The 22638-nt window shown below is 38.4% G+C and overlaps 1 protein-coding gene across 1 annotated transcript in view; it reads right to left on the bottom strand.

Moving 5' to 3' along the window:
• Positions 1–22638, bottom strand: part of UGGT2 (UDP-glucose glycoprotein glucosyltransferase 2) — a 270417-nt gene that overhangs the window by 121569 nt on the left and 126210 nt on the right. Inside the window, exons 17-20 of the mRNA XM_010358916.2 lie at positions 21468–21632; positions 13814–13937; positions 13629–13727; positions 12283–12377 (exon numbers count right to left, since the gene is read on the bottom strand). Coding sequence (XP_010357218.2) covers positions 12283–12377; positions 13629–13727; positions 13814–13937; positions 21468–21632 — 483 coding nt within the window. The remainder of the gene's footprint in view (positions 1–12282; positions 12378–13628; positions 13728–13813; positions 13938–21467; positions 21633–22638) is intronic.

Raw genomic sequence — 22638 nt, 5'->3', positions numbered from 1 at the left:
AGTGGAACTGAAGATTAAGAAATTCACTCAAAACCACACACCAAGATGAAAACTGAACAACCTGCTCCTGAATAACTCTTGAGTAAGTAATGAAATTAAGGCAGAAATACCAAGAAGTACATTGAAACTAATAAGAACAAAGAGACAATGTACCAGAATCTCTGGGATGCAACTAAAGCAGTGTTAATAAAAAAATTTACAGCACTAAATGCTCACATCAAAAAACTAGAAAGAACTCAAGTTAACACTCTAACATCTCAATTAAAATAACTTGAGAGCCAAGAGCAAACAAACCCCAAAGCTAGCAGAAGGCAAGAAATAACCACAATCAGAGCTGAACTGAAAGAGTTAGACATGAAAAACTCTTCAAAAAAATCAACCAATCCAGGATCTGTTATTAGAAAAAATTAGTAAAATAGACCACTAGCTAGACTGATAAAGAATAAAAGACAGAAGAATCCAATAAACACAATCAGCAATGATACGAGGCATCAGAACCAACAAGTTCTGAAATTGAGGCAGTAATAAATAGTCTACCAATCAAAAAAAGCCTAGGACCAGATGGATTCACAGCTGAATTCTACCAGAGGTACAATGATGAGCTGGAACCATTTCTACTGAAACTATTCCAAAAAAATTGAAGAGGGACTGATTCCTCCCTTACTCATTCTACAAGGCCAGCATCATCCTGATGCCTAAACCTGTCAGAAATACAACAAAAAAGGAAAAACTTCACGCCAGTATCCTTGAAGAACATCAATGCAAAAATCCTCAATAAACTACTAGCAAACCAAATTCAGCAGCATATATAAAAGCTTATCCATCAGGATCAAGTTGGCTTCATCCCCAGTGTGCAAGGTTGGTTCAACATACACAAATCAATAAAGGTGATTCATCACATAAACAGAACTAAAAACAAAACCACATGATTATCTCAATCAATTCAGAAAAGGCCTTTCATAAAATAAGATATCCCTGCATGTTAAAAACTCTCAATAAGGGGCGGAGCAAGATGGCTGAATAGGAACAGCTCCAGTCTCCAGCTCCCAGCACGAGCGACACAGAAGACAGGTGATTTCTGCATTTTCAACTGAGGTATTGGGTTCATCTCACTAGGGAGTGCCGGACAATCAGTGCTGGTCAGCTGCTGCAGCCCGACCAGCGAGAGCTGAAGCAGGGCAAGGCATCGCCTCACCTGGGAAGCATAAGGGGGAAGGGAATCCCTTTTCCTAGCCAGGGGAACTGAGACACACAACACCTGGAAAATCGGATAACTCCCACCCCAATACTGCGCTTTACCAAGGGTCTTAGCAAACGGGCACACCAGGAGATTATATCCCACACCTAGCCGGGAGGGTCCCACTCCCAAGGAGCCTCCCTCATTCCTAGCACAGCACTCTGCGATCTAATGGCAAGACAGCAGCAAGGCTGGGGGAGGGGCACCCGCCATTGCTGAGACTTAAGTAGGTAAACAAAGCCGCTGGGAAGCTCGAACTGGGTGGAGCTCACAGCACCTCAAAGAGGCCTGCCTGTCTCTGTACACTCCACCTCTGGGGACAGGGCACAGCTAAACAACAACAACAACAACAACAACAAAAAGCAGCAGAAACCCCTGCAGACACAAATGACTCTGTTTGACAGCTTTGAAGAGAGCAGTGGATCTCCCAACACGGAGGCTGAGATCTGAGAACACATAGCCTGCCTGCTCAAGTGGGTCCCTGATCCCTGAGTAGCCTAACTGGGAGACATCCCTCACTAGGGGCAGACCGACACCCCACACCTCACATGGTGGAGTACACCCCTGAGAGGAAGCTTCCAAAGTAAGAATCAGACAGGTACACTCACTGTTCAGCAATAGTCTATCTTCTGCAGCCTCTGCTGCTGACACCCAGGCAAACAGGGTCTGGAGTGGACCTCAAGCAATCTCCAACAGACCTACAGCTCAGGGTCCTGACTGTTAGAAGGAAAACTAACAAACAGGAAGGACACCCACACCAAAACCCCATCAGCACATCACCATGATCAAAGACCAGAAGCAGATAAAACCACAAAGATGGGGAAAAAGCAGGGCAGAAGAGCTGGAAATTCAAAAAATAAGAGCGCATCTCCCCCTCCAAAGGAATGCAGCTCATCGCCAGCAACAGATCAAAGCTGGATGGAGAATGACTTTGACGAGACGAGAGAAGGCTTCAGTCCATCAAACTTCTCAGAGCTAAAGGAGGAATTACGTACCCAGCGCAAAGAAACTAAAAATCTTGAAATAAGAGTGGAAGAATTGATAACTAGATTAATTAATGCAGAGAAAGCCATAAACGAACTGACAGAGATGAAAACCATGAAACGAGAAATACGTGACAAATGCACAAGCTTCAGTAACCGACTCGATCAACTGGAAGAAAGAGTATCAGCGATTGAGGATCAAATGAATGAAATGAAGCAAGAAGAGAAACCAAAAGAAAAAAGAAGAAAAAGAAATGAACAAAGCCTGCAAGAAGTATGGGATTATGTAAAAAGACCAAATCTACGTCTGATTGGGGTGCCTGGAAGTGGGGGGGAAAATGGAACCAAGTTGGAAAGCACTCTTCAGGATATCATCCAGGAGAACCTCCCCAACCTAGCAGGGCAGGCCAACATTCAAATTCAGGAAATACTGAGAACGTCACAAAGATACTCCGCGAGAAGAGCAACTCCAAGACACATAATTGCCAGATTCAACAAAGTTGAAATGAAGGAAAAAATCTTAAGGGCAGCCAGAGAGAAAGGTCGGGTTACCCACAAAGGGAAGCCCATCAGACTAACAGCAGATCTCTCGGCAGAAACTCTACAAGCCAGAAGAGAGTGGGGGCCAATATTCAACATTCTTAAAGAAAAGAATTTTCAACCCAGAATTTCATATCCAGCCACACTAAGTTTCATAAGTGAAGGAGAAATAAAATCCTTTACAGATAAGCAAATGCTTAGAGATTTTGTCACCACCAGGCCTGCCTTACAAGAGACCCTGAAGGAAGCACTAAACATGGAAAGGAACGACCGGTACCAGCCATTGCAAAAACATGCCAAAATGTAAAGACCATCGAGGCTAGGAAGAAACTGCATCAACTAACGAGCAAAATAACCAGTTAATATCATAATGGCAGGATCAAGTTCACACATAACAATATTAACCTTAAATGTAAATGGACTAAATGCTCCAATTAAAAGACACAGACTGGCAAACTGGATAAAGAGTCAAGACCCATCAGTCTGCTGTATTCAGGAGACCCATCTCACATGCAGAGACATACATAGGCTCCTATTAAGGGATGGAGAAAGATCTACCAAGCAAATGGAGAACAAAAAAAAAACAGGGGTTGCAATCCTAGTCTCTGATAAAACAGACTTTAAACCATCAAAGATCAAAAGAGACAAAGGCCATTACATAATGGTAAAGGGATCCATTCAACAGGAAGAGCTAACTATCCTAAATATATATGCACCCAATACAGGAGCACCCAGATTCATCAAGCAAGTCCTGAGAGACTTACAAAGAGACTTAGACTCCCATACAATAATAATGGGAGACTTCAACACCCCACTGTCAACATTAGACAGATCAACAAGACAGAAAGTTAACAAGGATATCTAGGAATTGAAATCATCTCTGCAGCAAGCAGACCTAATAGACATCTACAGAACTCTCCACCCCAAATCAACAGAATATACATTCTTCTCTGCACTGCATCACACTTATTCCAAAATTGACCACATAACTGGAAGTAAAGCACTCCTCAGCAAATGTAAAAGAACAGAAATTATAACAAACTGTCTCTCAGACCACAGTGCAATCAAACTAGAACTCAGGACTAAGAAACTCAATCAAAACCGCTCAACTACATGGAAACTGAACAACCTGCTCCTGAATGACTACTGGGTACATAACGAAATGAAGGCAGAAATAAAGATGTTCTTTGAAACCAATGAGAGCAAAGATACAACATACCAGAATCTCTGGGACACATTTAAAGCAGTGTGTAGAGGGAAATTTATAGCACTAAATGCCCACAAGAGAAAGCAAGAAAGATCTAAAATTAACATCACAATTAAACGAACTAGAGAGGCAAGAGCAAACACATTCAAAAGCTAGCAGAAGGCAACAAATAACTAAGATCAGAGCAGAACTGAAGGAGATAGAGATACAAAAAACCCTTCAAAAAAATCAATGAATCCAGGAGTTGGTTTTTTGAAAAGATCAACAAAATTGACAGACCACTAGCAAGACTAATAAAGAAGAAAAGAGAAAAGAATCAAATAGACGCAATAAAAAATGATAAAGGGGATATCACCGCCGACCCCACAGAAATACAAACTACCATCAGAGAATACTATAAACACCTCTATGCAAATAAACTAGAAAATCTAGAAGAAATGGATAATTTCCTGGACACTTACACTCTTCCAAGACTAAACCAGGAAGAAGTTGAATCCCTAAATAAACCAATAGCAGGCTCTGAAATTGAGGCAACAATTAATAGCCTACCAACCAAAAAAAGTCCAGGACCAGATGGATTCACAGCTGAATTCTACCAGAGGTACAAGGAGGAGCTGGTACCATTCCTTCTGAAACTATTCCAATCAATAGAAAAAGAGGGAATCCTCCCTAACTCATTTGATGAGGCCAACATCATCCTGATACCAAAGCCTGGCAGAGACACAACAAAAAAAGAGAATTTTAGACCAGTATCTCTGATGAACATTGATGCAAAAATCCTCAATAAAATATTGGCAAACGGGATTCAGCAGCACATCAAAAAGCTTATCCACCATGATCAAGTGGGCTTCATCCCTGGGATGCAAGGCTGGTTCAACATACGCAAATCAATAAACGTAATCCAGCATATAAACAGAACCAAAGTCAAGAACCACATGATTATCTCAATAGATGCAGAAAAGGCTTTTGAAAAAATTCAACAGCCCTTCATGCTAAAAACGCTCAATAAATCCGGTATTGATGGAACGTACCTCAAAATAATAAGAGCTATTTATGACAAACCCACAGTCAATATCATACTGAATGGGCAAAAACTGGAAAAATTCCCTTTGAAAACTGGCACAAGACAGGGATGCCCTCTCTCACCACTCCTATTCAACATAGTGTTGGAAGTTCTGGCTAGGACAATCAGGCAAGAGAAAGAAATCAAGGGTATCCAGTTAGGAAAAGAAGAAGTCAAATTGTCCCTGTTTGCAGATGACATGATTGTATATTTAGAAAACCCCATCGTCTCAGCCCAAAATCTCCTTAAGCTGATAAGCAACTTCAGCAAAGTCTCAGGATACAAAATTAATGTGCAAAAATCACAAGCATTCTTATACACCAGTAACAGACAAGCAGAGAGCCAAATCAGGAATGAACTTCCATTCACAATTGCTTCAAAGAGAATAAAATACCTAGGAATCCAACTTACAAGGGATGTAAAGGACCTCTTCAAGGAGAACTACAAACCACTGCTCAGTGAAATAAAAGAGGACACAAACAAATGGGAGAACATACCATGCTCATGGATAGGAAGAATCAATATCGTGAAAATGGCCATACTGCCCAAGGTTATTTATAGATTCAATGCCATCCCCATCAAGCTACCAATGACTTTCTTCACAGAATTGGAAAAAACTGCTTTAAAGTTCATATGGAACCAAAAAAGAGCCCGCATTGCCAAGACAATCCTAAGTCAAAAGAACAAAGCTGGAGGCGTCATGCTACCTGACTTCAAACTATACTACAAGGCTACAGTAACCAAAACAGCATGGTACTGGTACCAAAACAGAGATATAGACCAATGGAACAGAACAGAGTCCTCAGAAATAATACCACACATCTACAGCCATCTGATCTTTGACAATCCTGAGAGAAACAAGAAATGGGGAAAGGATTCCCTATTTAATAAATGGTGCTGGGAAAATTGGCTAGCCATAAGTAGAAAGCTGAAATGGGATCCTTTCCTTACTCCTTATATGAAGATTAATTCAAGATGGATTAGAGACTTAAATGTTAGACCTAATACCATAAAAACCCTAGAAGAAAACCTAGGTAGTACCATTCAGGACATAGGCATGGGCAAGGACTTCATGTCTAAAACACCAAAAGCAACGGCAACAAAAGCCAAAATTGACAAATGGGATCTAATTAAACTAAAGAGCTGCTGCACAGCAAAAGAAACTACCATCAGAGTGAACAGGCAACCTACAGAATGGGAGAAAATTTTTGCAATCTACTCATCTGACAAAGGGCTGATATCCAGAATCTACAAAGAACTCAAAGAAATTTACAAGAAAAAAACAAACAACCCCATCTAAAAGTGGGCAAAGAATATGAACAGACATTTCTCAAAAGAAGACATTCATACAGCCAACAGACACATGAAAAAATGCTCATCATCACTCGCCATCAGAGAAATGCAAAGCAAAACCACAATGAGATACCATCTCACACCAGTTAGAATGGCAATCATTAAAAAGTCAGGAAACAACAGTGCTGGAGAGGATGTGGAGAAATAGGAACACTTTTACAGTGTTGGTGGGATTGTAAACTAGTTCAACCATTATGGAAAACTGTATGGCAATTCCTCAAGAAGTACCATATGACCCAGCCATCCCATTACTGGGTATATACCCAAAGGATTATAAATCATGCTGCTATGAAGACACATGCACACGTATGTTTGTTGCGGCACTATTCACAATAGCAAAGACTTGGAACCAACCCAAATGTCCATCAGTGACAGACTGGATTAAGAAAATGTGGCACATATACACCATGGAATACTACGCAGCCATAAAAAAGGATGAGTTCATGTCCTTTGTAGGGACATGGATGCAGCTGGAAACCATCGTTCTCAGCAAACTATCGCAAGAAAAGAACACCAAACACCGCATGTTCTCACTCATAGGTGGGAACTGAACAATGAGATCACTTGGACTCGGGAAGGGAAACATCACACACCGGGGCCTATCATGGGGAGGGGGAAGTGGGGAGGGATTGCATTGGGAGTCATACCTGATGTAAATGACAAGTTGAGGGTTGCTGACAAGTTGATGGGTGCTGACGAGTTGATGGGTGCAGCACACCAACATGGCACAAGTATACATATGTAACAAACCTGCACGTTATGTCCATGTACCCTAGAACTTAAAGTATAATAACAACAAAATAAAAAAAAAATCTCAATAAACCAGGTACTAAAGGAACATACCTGAAAATCATAAAAGCCATATATGACAAACTCACAGCCAGTATCATATTGAATGGGCAAAAGCTGGAAGCATTCCCCTTGAAAACTGGCACAAGACAAGGATGCCCTCTCTCACCACTCCTATTCACCACAGTATTGAAAGTTCTGGCCAGGGCAATCAGGCAAGAGAAAGAAAGAAAGAATATTCATATAGGAAGAGAGGAAGTCAAATTATCTTTGTTTGCAGATAACATGATCTTGTATCTAGAAAACCCCATCATCTCAGCCCAAAAGCTTCTTAAGCTGATAAGCAACTTCAGCAAAGTCTCAGGATACAAAATCAATGTGCAAAAATCTCTAGCATTCCTATACACCAACAACAAGTAGGCAGAGCCATCCCATTCACAATTGCTACAAAATGAATCAAATACCTAGGAATACAGCTAACAAGGGAAGTGAAGAATCTCTTCAAGGAGAATTACAAACCACTGCTCAAAGGAAATCAAAGAGGACACAAACAAATAGAAAAACATTCCATGCTCATGGATAGGAAGAATCAACATCATGAAAATGGCCATACTGCCCTAAGTAATTTATAGATTCAAAGCTATTCCCATTAAACTAACATTGACATTCTTCATATATTTAGAAAAAGTGATTTTAAAATTCATATGGAACCAAAAAGGAGCCCGAATAGTAAAGCCAATCCTAAGAAAAAAGAACAAAGCTGGAGGTATCATGCCACCCAACTTCAAAATATACAATGCTACAGTAACCAAGATGGCATGGTACTGATACAAGAACAGACACATAGACCAACGGAACAGAATAGAGAACTCAGAAATAAGACCACACATCTACAACCATCTGATCTTCAACAAAACTGACAAAAGCAAGCAATGGGGAAAGGTTTCTTTATTTAATAAACGGTGCTGGAAGTGGCTAGCCATATGCAGAAAACTGAAACTGGACCCCTTCCTTACACCTTATACAAATACTGACTTAAGATGAATGAAAAACTTAAATGTAAAACCAAAAACTATTAAAACTCTAGAAGAAAATCTAGCCAGTACTATTCAGGACATAGACATGGGCAAGGATTTCATGGTGAAAATGCCAAATGCAGTTGTGATAAAAGCAAAAATTGGCAAATGGGATATATTACTAATTAAACTAAAGAACTTCTGCACAGCAAAAGAAACTATCATCAGAGAGAACACATAATCTATGAAATGGGAAAAAATTTCTCCCATCTATCCATCTGACAAAGGTCTAATATCCAGAGTCTACAAGGAACTTAAATTTACAAGAAAAAAACAAAACGACCCCATTAAAAAGTGGACAAAGTACACAAACAGACTCTTCTCAAAAGAAGATATACATGTGGCCAACAAATATGAGGAAAAAGCTCCACATCACTGATCATTAGAGAAATGCAAATCAAAACCACAATGAGATAATATCTCATGCCAGTCAGAATGGCCATTACTAAAAAGTCAAAAAAGAACAGATGCTGGTGAGGTTGCAGAGAAAAGAGAATGCTTAAACACAGTGGGAATAAAAATTAGGTCAGCCACTATGAAAAGCAGTTTGGACATTTCTCAAAGAACTGAAAACAAAATTACCATTTGACCCAGCAATCCCATTACTGGGTAATACCCAAAGAAATATAAACCATTCCATTAAATATTATAAGGATACAGAACGTGTATGTTCATTGCAGCACTATACACAATAGCAAAGACATGGAATCAACCTAAATGCCTATCAATGACAGACCGGATAAAGAAAATGTGGTACACATACACCATGGAATACTATACAGCCACAAAATGGAATGAAATCATGTCCTTTGCAGGGACACGGAAGGAGCTGCAAATGGAGCTGCACGGAAGGAGGATGAGTTTGCATCCTCAGCAAACTAACACAGGAACAGAAAACCAAACACCACATATTCTCACTTTTAAGTGGGAGTTGAATGATGAGAACATATGGACAAAATGGCAGAAACAACACACACTGTGGTCTGTTGGGGGTGGGCGGTGTGGGGAGGGAGAGCATCAGGAAGAATAGCTAAGGGATGCAGGGCTTAATATCTAGGCAATGGGATGATCTCTGTAGCAAACCACCATAGCATACGTTTATCTGTGTAACAAACCTGCACATCCCACACATATACTCTTAAAAGTTGAAAAAAAAAGGTGGTGACAGTGTTTTTGTTGTTGTTGTTGCTGTTTTCCAGATAGTGGATAGGAAGCAGTTTTAGCATGCGTCTCCCACTTGGAAGGACAGAATAGTGGGTAAAGATTCACACTGGGACTTTTTTTTTCCTCCGGAGCACTACACGAAGTTACAGAAAAATACTTATTCAGAAAAGAAACATAACTGGCTAATAAACATAGAAAAATGTTCCATAAACAAATCAAGAGGACAAAAACAACCCCATTACAGAGTGAGCAAAGGACATTGGCACTTCTAAGAAGAAGACATACAAGCTGCCAACAAACATGAAAAAATGCTCAATATCACTAACTCATCAGAGAGAGGCAAATCAAAAACACAAAGAGATACCATCTCATACCAGTCAGAATTGGTATTATTAAAAAGTCAAAAAATAACAGATGCTCGCAAGGTTGCAGAGAAAAAGGGAATGCCTAAACACAGCGGGAATGAAAATTAGTTCAGCCACTGTGAAAAGCAGTTTGGAGATTTCTCAGAGAACTAAAAACAATTACCATTTGACCCAACAATTCCATTGCTGGGTATATACCCAAAGAAAAATAAATCATTCTACCAAAAAAGGTACCTGCACTCATGTTTATCACAGTACTATTCACAATGGCAAAGACATGGAATCAACCTAGGTGCCCATCAATGGTGGACTGAATAAAGAAAATGTGACTCATATATACCATGGAATACTACACAGTATGTACAGATTGAAATCAATCTACACATTGATTGATAGAATGCGATCGTGTCCTTTGCAGCAACATGGCCTTGGCTGGAGGCCATTATTCTAAGTGAACTAACAAAACCAGAAAATTAAATGCTGCATGTTCTCACTTATGTGGGAGCTAAACAATGGATACTCAGGGACACAAATACAAGAGTAGACACTGGGGACTCCAAAAGGGGATGGAGAGGGAGAAAGGGGGGCCACGAGAGTTGAAAAACTACCTATCAGGTACTATGTTTGCTACTTGGACAACAGAATCATTAGAAGCTCCGACCTCAGCACCACACAATATGCCCATGTAACAAATCTCCACATGTACGCCCTGAATCTAAGCTAAAAATAAAGTCATATTGAAAGAAAAATTTTCCCTGTAACTACTTATCAAATAAATACAAATAAGAAGCCATCTTTGGCCAGGCACAGTGGTTCATGCCTGTAATCTCAGCACTTTGGGAAGCTGAGGTGAGTTGATCACTCAAGCTCGAGAGTTTGACACCAGCCGAGATGACATGGCAAAACTCCCGTCTCTACAAAAAATACAAAAATTAGCTGGGTGTGATGGCATGCACCTGCAGTCCCAAGCTGCCCAGGAGGCTGAGGTGGGAGGATTGCTTGAGCCCAGGAGTTGGGTGCTGTGGTGAGCCAAGATCACACCATTGCACTCCAGCCTCAATGACAGAGCGAGACCCTGTCTCAAAACAAAAACAAATAATAATTAAAAAAAAGAAACTATCTTTGTTTTTTAAATTGGCAGAAAGAATTAGGTATAACAAAAATCAAGGCTTTCAATACTGTGATGTGACAGATCCCCTCAAAAACTATGAAAATTAACAGCCATTTGGAAAGTCATTTCTTAAAAATTATCAGGAGTTACAAATGTTAACAACCCTTATGTTCAGTACGTTCTTTTCTTCACTGACTAATTATTGGGGTCTCACTCTATTACCCAGGCTAGAGTACAATGGTGTGACCACAGCTCACTGCAGTCTCAAACTCCTGGGCTCAAGTGATCCTCCCACCTCAGCCTCTCAAATAACTGGGACTACAGGTGTGCATCACCACATCTGGCTAACTGTTTAAAAAAAATTTTTTTTTTAGAGAGAGAGAGTCTTGTTACGTTGCCCAGACTGGGCTTGAACTCCTGGCCTCATGCAATCTTCCCATCATATTAAGTGAGGGCACTTAAGTAACACCAAAAAGAGGTCTATGTGGCAATGGAATGAAGCACTCTGCTAAAAGTCAATGAAACACTGAGGACTCCTGCAGTGGCATGTAAGTGAGTCATCTTAGAAGCTTGTCCTCCTGCTTCAGTGAAGCCTTCGGATCACTGCAACTATAACCAAAATCTTAACTATAGCCTTATAAAAGAATCTAAGGTAGAACCACTCAGGTAAGTTGCTCCTAAATTCTGGAACCTCAGAAACTGTTAAGATAAATGTTCATTGTTTACTACCAAGTGGTAAACAAATTTATACGGCAATAAATTTATACTTAGCTAATATAAAAACAATTTCATTAAATATTTTGGTTTATGTTTCTTAAGTATTTTTTTATCTATATAAACATGTTAACTTAGAAATACAGTTATGAAAGACTACTTTTATATACAGAAATGTATACTCTTGAAGTATACTGGTTTATAATTAATAACAAGACATTTAATGTTGACTTAAGGTTTAAAATATTCTTCATTGAAATAAATTTACTTAGTTTTTCTTAAAGAATCAGGGAAAGAAAGTGCTGCTTAATTATGTGACCAAAAATTGCTATTACTAGCTATTGCTGGTAAATAGTGGATTTCAGGTCACTGAAGTGGTGGTAGGGTCTAGAGTTATTTACTTTGTTTAATACCCTATTTGTAATCGATATGAGGTATTTGTATGTCTGATCACAAGGGCTACCAGAGAATATATGTCACAAGTCATAGAAAACAGGTAGGTTTTTCTTTTCCTGAGCAAAGTTACCTATTTTACATGAAGACTAAATCTGAATTCCTTCCTTAGTCTACTTAATTAAAACATTAACATGGAGGGGAAAATATTTAAAGCATGTTCTTCATATTGCTTTCCTTAAATTGAAATAAATTAAAACTGTTGGTAAGAATATCTAGGTACTTACCATGTGCTTTAATGCATTAAAAAGAAGTTTTCTCCCAGAAGGCTTATCAAAATCTGCAATAATCCAGAGAGTGACTGCAGAAATTTTACTGTCATCTGAAAGTTTCAAACAGTTTACTCAAATTAACTCTTTTTTAAAATAAAACAAAAGCAGGGGAACATCTGCAGTTAACACATTAAAAAAAACAAATATATTAAAATAATATTTCTGAAAATAAGCAAAGATTGTTAAAATTTTATGTGTGAATGTATATATGTATGTACATATATATACATACAAAATAAATACATATAAAATTACATATAAAAATGCTACAAGGGTAATTCATTATACAAGCATATATAAAGCTTCCAGCTAGAAGAGTAACTCATTAAATAAGCTTACATAAAACTCCCAGTGTTGGTAAGCAAATCTGCCTTCTAGCTACATTTGTTAAAAAAAAAAAAAAAAATTTATATCCCACATATATGTAAAACCATAACAATCAAGCTTACTAGTAGATACAGAAAACAGCAATATGTAGCCATATTCCTTTATGAACATAAAATCATGGAATCTGTTAAGACAGTAATCCAGGAGCCATCTGGTAGAAACTCTGATTTCATCTACAGCGTTTACAAGAACTGGTTGTGTGGCCACTGCTTTAAATCTCTCTCCTATATAAAACTTTGCCCCTTACAACATAGTTCATCCCATCTGTTTAATGCACTCTGTTAGAAAATTACCACTTCTCTACTGAGACCAAAATCAGCCTTCTTTAATCTTTTACTCATTGGCTCATTTTTATTTCTAGAGCAAAGCAGGCCAAACAAAACAAAGCAAAACAAAAACCAACCAAATTCGAATTACATTCATCTATCTGAATAGTTAATTTTACCCTAACAAATCTATAGTCCCACAGCAGACTTCCTGGTTTTGGCTAAATCCTTTTTCCCAAGTGTGTTACTGTCTGGGTCTCCTCTCTTCTGGTTGTAAGCCCTACCTTAAGCGAAACATTGCATGTTATTTAATCAGAATGCAGTAGAATTATTATCTTCTCTGAGGTGGTAATTGTACTTTATACATTATAAAATAGTTCACATAGTACTGAAAAAATTTTATTCTTTTCTTAAAAAGGTGAAAATAGTTTACTTTAAAAAAGGCAAAAATAAGATAAACAAAGCTAGAATAGAAGGCATTGTTTTCTCAGCACACGTTAAATACTAAAAAATTCACAAACTCTAAAATTGAAATCTAGGCCTCTACTCAAAAATAACAACATATTAAAGTTTACTATACAACTGCCTTATGAAGATTATAAGTTTCTATCACTTTAAGAATTCAGGTAAATAAAATATGCGTATTACCGTCTTGGGTTAAATAATACATGTTCTTTGCAATTACAGCACTCTTATCTTGTGAATCCAAGAAAAAGAAAGTAGAGAAATCTTCAACATCAGCAGTTACTGAAAAATTTCAAATTAAATGTTAAATATAAATAAAGCATTCACAACTCAATAAGCATTTGTAGAACAGTATAGGATTATTTTACCTGATGTAGATATTAAATTGAGGTACTGCTGGTTAGCATGCAAAATCAAAGAATTTATACGGGGTACAACATTATTCCTATCCATTAGAAAATCAATTGCATTCGTGCGATCATTTAATGTGCCCTAAAATAACAAAAATGTTATTTAGATAATATAGGCAATTTATATCCATGTTTCAAAAACTATGCAGATATAAAGATTAATCAAAAATAAATAAGCAATTTAGAATTACTACAATATTTTCTTGTAACAATTATAACTTTTCCAATTAAGCAATTTTTAGATGCAAATATGCCTAAGATAAATTTAAATATATATATATATATATATATATTTTTTTTTTTTTTTTGAGACAGAGTCTCGCTCTGTCGCCTGGGCTGGAATGCAGTGGCCGGATCTCAGCTCACTGCAAGCTCCGCCTCCCGGGTTTACGCCATTCTCCTGCCTCAGCCTCCCAAGTAGCTGGGACTACAGGCGCCTGCCACCTCGCCCGGCTAGATTTTTGTATTTTTTTAGTAGAGACGGGGTTTCACCGTGTTAGCCAGGATGGTCTCGATCTCCTGACCTCGTGATCCACCCGTCTCGGCCTCCCAAAGTGCTGGGATTACAGGCTTGAGCCACCGCGCCCGGCCAAATTAAATATATATTTTTAAGAATTTCAGCTTTTATTTTAGATTCGAGGGTGCACATGCAGATTGGTTACAACACGGGTATATCAAGTAATGCTGAAGTTGGCGGTATGATTGATCCCATTACCCAGGTAGTGAGCATAGTACCAGATAGTTTTTCAACCCTTCCCTCTCCCCTCTAGAAGTCTCCAGCGTCTCTTGCTGTCATCTTTATGTCTATTAGTACGCAACGTTTAGCTCCCACTTCTAAGTGAGAACATGCAGTGTTTGGTTTCCTGCTTCTGTGTTAGTTTGCTTGGCCTCCAGCTGAGTCCATGTTGCTGCAAATGGCCTGATTTCATTTTTAATCGCTGCATAGTATTCCACAGTTTATACGTGTACCACATTTTCTTTAACCAATCCACCACTGATGGACACCTAGGCTGATTCTACATCTTTGCTATTATGAACAGTGCTGCAATGAACATACATGTGTCTTTTTGGTAGAACGATTTATTTTCCTTTGGAGATGTACCCAGTAATGGGATTGCCGGGTTGAATGGCAGTTCTAAGTTCTTTGAAACATCTACAAACTGCTTTCCAAAGGGGCTGAACTAATTTACATCCCCACTAACAGTGTATATGCATTCCCTTTTCTCCTCAGCCTCACCAGCATCTGTTGTTTTTTGAGTTTTTAATAATAGCCATTCTAAGTGGTACGAGATGGTGTCTCCTTGTGGTTTTGATTTGCACTTATCTAAGGATTAGTAATGTTGAACATTTCTTTATATGCTTGGTGGCTGCCTGTGTGTCTTCTTTTGAGAAGTATCTATTAATGTCGCTTGCCTACTTTTTAAAGGGGTTATTCTTTACTTGATTTGTTTGCTGCTTATGCATATTAGAACTTTGTCAGATGTATAGTTTGTGAATATTTTCTGTATATTCTGTAGGGTGTGTGTTTACTCTGTTGCGAGTTTCTTTTGCTGTGCTCTTTAGTTTAATTAATTAGGTCCCACGTGTCAATTTTTGTTTTTGATGCAATTGCTTTTGAGATCTTAGCCATAAATTATTTCCCAAGACTGATGTCCAGAATGGTGTTTCCTAGATTTTCTTCTAGAATTCTTATAGTTTTCAGTCTTATACTTAACTGTTTAATCCATCTTGTGTTAAGTTTTGAATATGGTGAAAAGTAGGGGTCCAGCTTCATTTGTTTGCATATGGCTAGCCAGCTATCCTAGGACCATTTATTGAATTGAGGATCCTTTCCCCACTAATTTTTGTCAACTTTGTCAAAGCTAAAATGGTTGTAGGTGTATGGCTTTATTTCTGGGTTCTTTATTCTGTTCCATTAATCTATGTGTCTATTTTGTACCAGTTCCATGCTGCTCTGGCCTTGTAGTATAGTGTGAAGTTGGGTAATATGCCTTCAGATTTGTTCTTTTTCTTGGAATGGCTTTGGCTATTTGGGCTCTTTTCTGGTTCCATAAGATTTTAGAATAGTTTTTTCCAATTCTGTGAATAATGATATTGGCAGTTTGATAGGAATAGCATTAAATCTACAGATTGTGTTGGGCAGTATGGCCATGTTAACAATATTTAGTCTTCCAATCCGTGAGCATGGAATACTTACCCATTTGTTTGTATAATATATGATTACTTTCAGCAGTGTTTAGTAATTCTCCTTGTAGAGATCTTTCACCTCCTTAGTTAGCTGTATTCCTAGTTATTTATTTTGTGTGTGTCTACTGTAAATGGGACTGAGTTCTTGATTTGGCTCTCAGCTTGAGTGTTATTGGTCTATAGAAATGCTACTGATTTTTGTGCATTAATTTTGAATTCTGAAACTTTACTGAGGTAATTTATCAGTTCCAGGAGTTGTCTGGTGGAGTCCTTAGGGTTTTCTAGGTGTAGAATCATATCATCACTGAAGAGAGATACAGGACTTCTTTTACTATTTGGATGCCTTTTATTTATTGCTCTTGCCTGATTGCTCTGGCTAAGACTTCCACTACTATGATGAATAGGAATAGTGAGACTGGGCATCCTTCTCCTGTTCCAGTTCTCAAGGGGAATGTTTCCAGCTTTTGCCTGTTCAGTATGACACTGGCAATGGGTTTGTCACAGATGGCTCTTATTCTTTTGAGGTATGTTCCTTCAATGCAGTTTATTGAGGGTTTTTTTTTTTTTTTATCATGAAGGGATGTTCGATTTTACTGAATGCTTTTTCAGCATCTATCAAAATGATCACATTTTTTGTTTTAAATTCTGTTTATGTGGTGAGTGACATTTACTGATTTGTTGAACCAACCTTTCCCAGGAGAGAAGCCTATTTGATTATGGTGAATTAATTTTTTGGTATGCTGCTGGATTCAGTTTGCTAGTATTTTGTTGAGGATTTTTCCATCTATGTTTGTCAGTAATAGCCTGCAGTTTTTTCGTTGCATGTTTGCCAGGTTTTGGTATCAGGATAACACGGGTTTTGCAGAATGAGTTAGGGAGGCATTAATCACTCCTTCTTGGTTTTTTGGAATAGTTTCAGTAGGATTGGTAACAGTTCTTCTTTGTACATCTGGCAGAATTCAGCTATAAATCCATCTGGTCCAGGGCTTTTACTGGTTGGTAGGTTTATTATTACTGTTCAATTATGGAACATATCAGTCTGTTCAGGGTGTCAATTTCTTCCTGATTCAGTCTTGGGAGACCAGGAATTTATCCATTTCCTCTAAATTTTCCAGTTTGTGTGCACAGAGGTCTTCTGAGGATCTTTTGTATTTCTACGGGATCAGTTGTAATGTCACTTTTGTTGCTTCTACTTGTGCTTATTTAGATCTTTTCTCCTTTTTCTGTTCATCTAGCTAGTGGTCTATCGATCTTGTTTTTCCTTTCCAAGAGCCAACGTTTGGTTTCACTGATTCACTGTACAAATTTTTTGGTCTCAATTTTGTACAGTTCTGCTCTGATTTTAGTTATTTCTTTTCTTCTGCTAGCTTTGAGGTTAGTTCATTCTTGTTTTTCCTAATTCCTCTCAGTGTGATGTTAAGTCATTATTTTGAGATAGTTCTAAATTTTTGAGATAGGTGGTTAGCACTACAAACTTTCCTCTTAATACTGCTTTTGCTGCATGCCAGAGATCTTGGTATGCTTTTCATTTTCATTTATTTGAATTTTGATTATTGCTGCCTTAATTTTTCACTGTTTACCCAAAAGTGATGTCAAAAGCAAGTTGTTTAATTTCTATATAATTATGTAGTTTTGAGAGATGTTCTGAGTTCTGATTTCTATTTTTATTCTCCTGTGGCCCATGAGTATGACTGGTATGATTTTGATTTTTAAAAATTTATTGAGATTTGCTTTATGGGCAAGCATGTGCTTGATCTTGGAGTATGCTCTGTGTGCAGCTGAAAAGAATAAATATTCTGTGGCTGATCGGTGGAATGTTCTGTTGATGTCTATTAAGTCCAACTGGTCAGTGTCCATTTAAGTCCAGAATTTGTTAGTTTTCTGCCTTGATAATCTGTCTAACACTATCAGTGTCTAACATATGATAGAAACAGCAAGGAGCCAGCTAAGAACTTCATGACAGGCTCAAAACCTCATGTACCAATATTAAACCTGAATATAAATGGCCTACAGACCTCATTTAAAAAGCACAGAATGGCAAGTGGGATAAAAAACAAGACTCATCTGTCTGCTGTCTTTCTCCTTCCTCAGGCTTTTGAGTAGCTGGGACTACAGGCACATACCACGACGCCTGGCTGTTTTAAGATTTTTGTAGAGAGGTTTCACTAGGTTGCCCAGGCTGGTCTCAAACTCCTCAGCTCAAGCAATCCCCTTGGACTGACCTTCCAAAGTGGTGGGATTACAGACATGAACCACCATGCCTGGCCTAAATTCTTTGTTGTTTATTTTTGTCTGAGTGGGTTAGTTCAATAATAGTGGGGGAGTTGAAGTCTCCCACTATTATTGTGTAGCTGTCTTAAGATTTTTCATAGCTGTGGAAGTATTTTATGAATCTGGGAGCTCTAGTGTTGGTGCATATATATTTGGGATAGTTAAGTCTTCTTGTTGAACACTATCTATTGTTGGTTTCAAGTTTGTTTTATCTAAGAATAGCAACTTCTGCTTTTGTTTTGTTTTGTTTGCATGGTAAATCTTTCTCTCAACCCTTTATTTTGAGCCCATAGGTGTCATCATGCATGGGATTGGTCTCCTGAAGACAGCAGACAGATGGGTCTTGTTTTTTATCCAACTGCCACTCTGTGCCTTTTAAGTGAGGCACTTAGGCCATTTATATTCAAGGTTAATATTGGTACATGAGGTTTTGATCCTATGTGAAGTTCTTAGCTGGCTGCTTTTCCGTTTCTATCACGTGGATACTTTATAGGTTCTGTGGGCTATGTACCTAAGTGTGTTTTTGTACCACTCTTCCATTCCCTTAAAGAGCTCTTGTAAGGCCGGTTTAGTGCTAATGAATTCCTTTACTGTTTGCTTGTCTGGAAAATATTTTATGTCTCCTTCACTTATGAAGTTTAGTTTGACAAGATACAAAATTATTGGTTGGAATTTCTTTTCTTTAAGAATGCTGAAAATAGGCCACTGAGAAGTCTGTTGTTAGTCTAATGGGGTTCCCTTTGTATGTGATCTGTCTGTTTTCCTCTAGTTGCCTTTAAGATTTTTACTTCAGCACTGACCTTGGACAGTTTGGTGACTATAAGCCTTGGTGATGCTAACTTTGTATAGTATCTCACAGTGTTCTCTGAATTTCTTGTAACTGAATGTTTACTTCACTAGCAAGATCAGGGAAATTTTCTTGAATTATTCCCTCAAATATGTTTTCCTGGTTGTTTTTCTCCTTCTCTAGCAGGAATGCCAATAATTTGTAGCTTTGGTTCCTTTAACATAATCCCGTATTTCTTGAACACTGTTCATTTTTTAAAATTCTTTTTTCTTTTTTTTTTTTTAATTATACTTTAAGTTCTAGGGTACATGTGCATAACGTGTAGGTTTGTTACATATGTATATTTGTGCCATGTTGGTGTGCTGCACCCATCAACTAGTCAGCACCCATCAATTCATCATTTATATCATGTATAACTCCCCAATGCAATCCCTTCCCCCTCCCCCCTCCCCATGATAGGCCCAGCGTGTGATGTTCCCCTTCCCGAGTCCAAGTGATCTCATTGTTCAGTTCCCACCTATGAGTGAGAACATGCGGTGTTTGGTTTTCTCTTCTTGTGATAGTTTGCTAAGAATGATGGTTTCCAGCTGCATCCATGTCCCTACAAAGGACGCAAACTCATCCTTTTATATGGCTGCATAGTATTCCATGGTGTATATGTGCCACATTTTCTTAATCCAATCTGTCACAGATGGACATTTGGGTTGATTCCAAGTCTTTGCTATTGTGAATAGTGCCGCAATAAACATATGTGTGCATGTGTCTTTGTAGTAGAATAATTTATAATCCTTTGGGTATATACCCAGTAGTGGGATGGCTGGGTCATATGGTACATCTAGTTCTAGATCCTTGAGGAATTGCCATACTGTTTTCCATAATGGTTGAACTAGTTTACAATCCCACCAACAGTGTAAAAGTGTTCCTATTTCTCCACATCCTCTCCAACAACTGTTGTTTCCTGATTTTTTAATGATTGCCATTCTAATTGGTGTGAGATGGTATCTCATTGTGGTTTTGATTTGCATTTCTCTGATGGCGAGTGATGATGAGCATTTTTTCATGTGTCTGTTGGCTGTATGAATGTCTTCTTTTGAGAAATGTCTGTTCATATCCTTTGCCCACTTTTTGATGGGGTTGTTTGCTTTTTTCTTGTATATTTGTTTGAGTTCTTTGTAGATTCTGGATATTAGCCCTTTGTCAGATGAGTAGGTTGCAAAAATTTTCTCCCATTCTGTAGGTTGCCTGTTCACTCTGATGGTAGTTTCTTTTGCTGTGCAGAAGCTCTTTAGTTTAATTAGATCCCATTTGTCAATTTTGGCTTTTGCTGTCATTGCTTTTGGTGTTTTAGACATGAAGTCCTTGCCCATGCCTATGTCCTGAATGGTATTACCTAGATTTTCTTCTAGGGTTTTTATGGTAATAGGTCTAACATTTAAGTCTCTAATCCATCTTGAATTAATCTTCGTATAAGGAGTAAGGAAAGGATCCAGTTTCAGCTTTCTACTTATGGCTAGCCAATTTTCCCAGCACCATTTATTAAATAGGGAATCCTTTCCCCATTTCTTGTTTCTCTCAGGTTTGTCAAAGATCAGATGGCTGTAGATGTGTGGTATTATTTCTGAGGACTCTGTTCTGTTCCATTGGTCTATAGCTCTGTTTTGGTACCAGTACCATGCTGTTTTGGTTACTGTAGCCTTGTAGTATAGTTTGAAGTCAGGTAGCGTGACGCCTCCAGCTTTGTCCTTTTGACTTAGGATTGTCTTGGCAATGCGGGCTCTTTTTTGGTTCCATATGAACTTTAAAGCAGTTTTTTCCAATTCTGTGAAGAAACTCATTGGTAGCTTGATGGGGATGGCATTGAATCTATAAATAACCTTGGGCAGTATGGTGTGCACAGTGGTCTGAGTTCCCTCCTCAGACATGGTGGGCAAGATGGGCAGGGCCAGATTGAGCAGGCCTGCCTACAGGTACCCTAATGGCAGGCACAAGCACCAATACTGAGGGAGAATACAGTGGGCAACCACCAGGTGTCCAGAGGTGTGCCTAGGCGTGGAGCTGGGAAACCTCCTTGGCTCCAAGTTCTCTGCACAGGGAGCACGGTAGCCTCAACTCCTAATCAAGGACAGTGGGTGTTCCAGATTCCTGAAGATCTGCCTTGGCATGGAGTGTAAAGGGCCTCTTGCACCACAGTCTCTGCACAAGGACGGTGGTGTGGCTTGAGCTGCTAAAAGTATCATTTAAAAAATCACTATTAAATGATCAGAATGAAAAATTTTTTACCAAATTAACTTGTCATTAAAATAAAATTTTAATAATATCATTTATAAATATTATTCATTGTGTATTTTCTTATAAATGCTTACCTACCAAAAAAACTTCTCTTTGTAAATATACAGATGCATCCACCATTCTTTGAAGAACAGCCATTTCTAGTTCTTTAATATTCATCTCTTCATGTTTAAATGGTTCACCATTATAAAGAGCTTGAGGCAAAGGTCCCAGACCAGTCATCTTATAAAAGCTTGCTCCAGTCTATTCGGTTAAAAAACACCAGTGTTAAACAAAATATGATTGTTTGAAAAATAAACATAAGAAAATGGAACACTGCCACATTTTTATATGCCATGGGAAAAAACATCCATTTTGCTAACTTTATCTGTCCTTTCCAAACACTGCTTAAAGGAAAGTAAATTACCTACAAGGAGTCAAAAAACTTTTTCTGTAAAGGGCCAGAGAGTAAATATTTTAGGCTTTGTGAGCCACCCAGTTTCTGACACAATGACTCCACTCTTATGTTACAGCAAAAAAGCAGTCACAGACGACATATTAATAAACAAGTATGCCTGTGTCCCCAAAATACTTTATTCACAAAAACAAGCAGTGGGTGAACTTGCTGATTCTTGGTATAGAGTATGACATTTACTTAACATTAAAAATCCAAACATTTATCGGCATCAGAGACTTATTTATCCCTGTATTTATATATTCAATAAACACTGATTCAATCCTGCCACCTGCATTAGGCTAGACACTGTGATTACAGAGCTGAAAGTCTTTTCTCAAGGGGTTCACATACATACAGAGAAAACACAGGCATGTAGAAGATTCTGTGGGGCCCAGGAGAAGCACCTAGTCAAGCTGGAATATGGAGAGGAAGGGATTATACAGGGCTTCTTTTAGGGAGTGATACTAAAAGCCTTAAAGGCTTAATAAAAATTTCCCAGGGAGATAAAGTAGAGAAAGACATTGCAAGTGAAGAGAGTATAGCAAGGACTGAAAGGGAAGTGAGAGTGTGGTATACTTACGCAATGGTAAATTCACAGTTGATATGGTTTGGCTGTGCTCCCACCCAATTCTCATCTTAAATTGTAGCTCCTACAATTCCCACATGTTGTGGGGGCACCCAGTGGGAGGTAATGAGATCATGAGGCAGGTCTTTCCCACGCTATTCTAGTGACAGTGAATATGTCTCATGAGATCTGCTGGTTTTATAAGGGAGAATTTCCCTGCATAAGTTTTCTTGTCTACCATCATGTGA

This window comes from Rhinopithecus roxellana, chromosome 18 (assembly GCF_007565055.1).
Source record: "Rhinopithecus roxellana isolate Shanxi Qingling chromosome 18, ASM756505v1, whole genome shotgun sequence".
In the NCBI taxonomy this organism is placed as follows: domain Eukaryota; kingdom Metazoa; phylum Chordata; class Mammalia; order Primates; family Cercopithecidae; genus Rhinopithecus; species Rhinopithecus roxellana.
The sequence above is the reverse complement of the archived record's forward strand: the minus strand, read 5'-3'. Positions and strand labels throughout refer to the sequence as shown.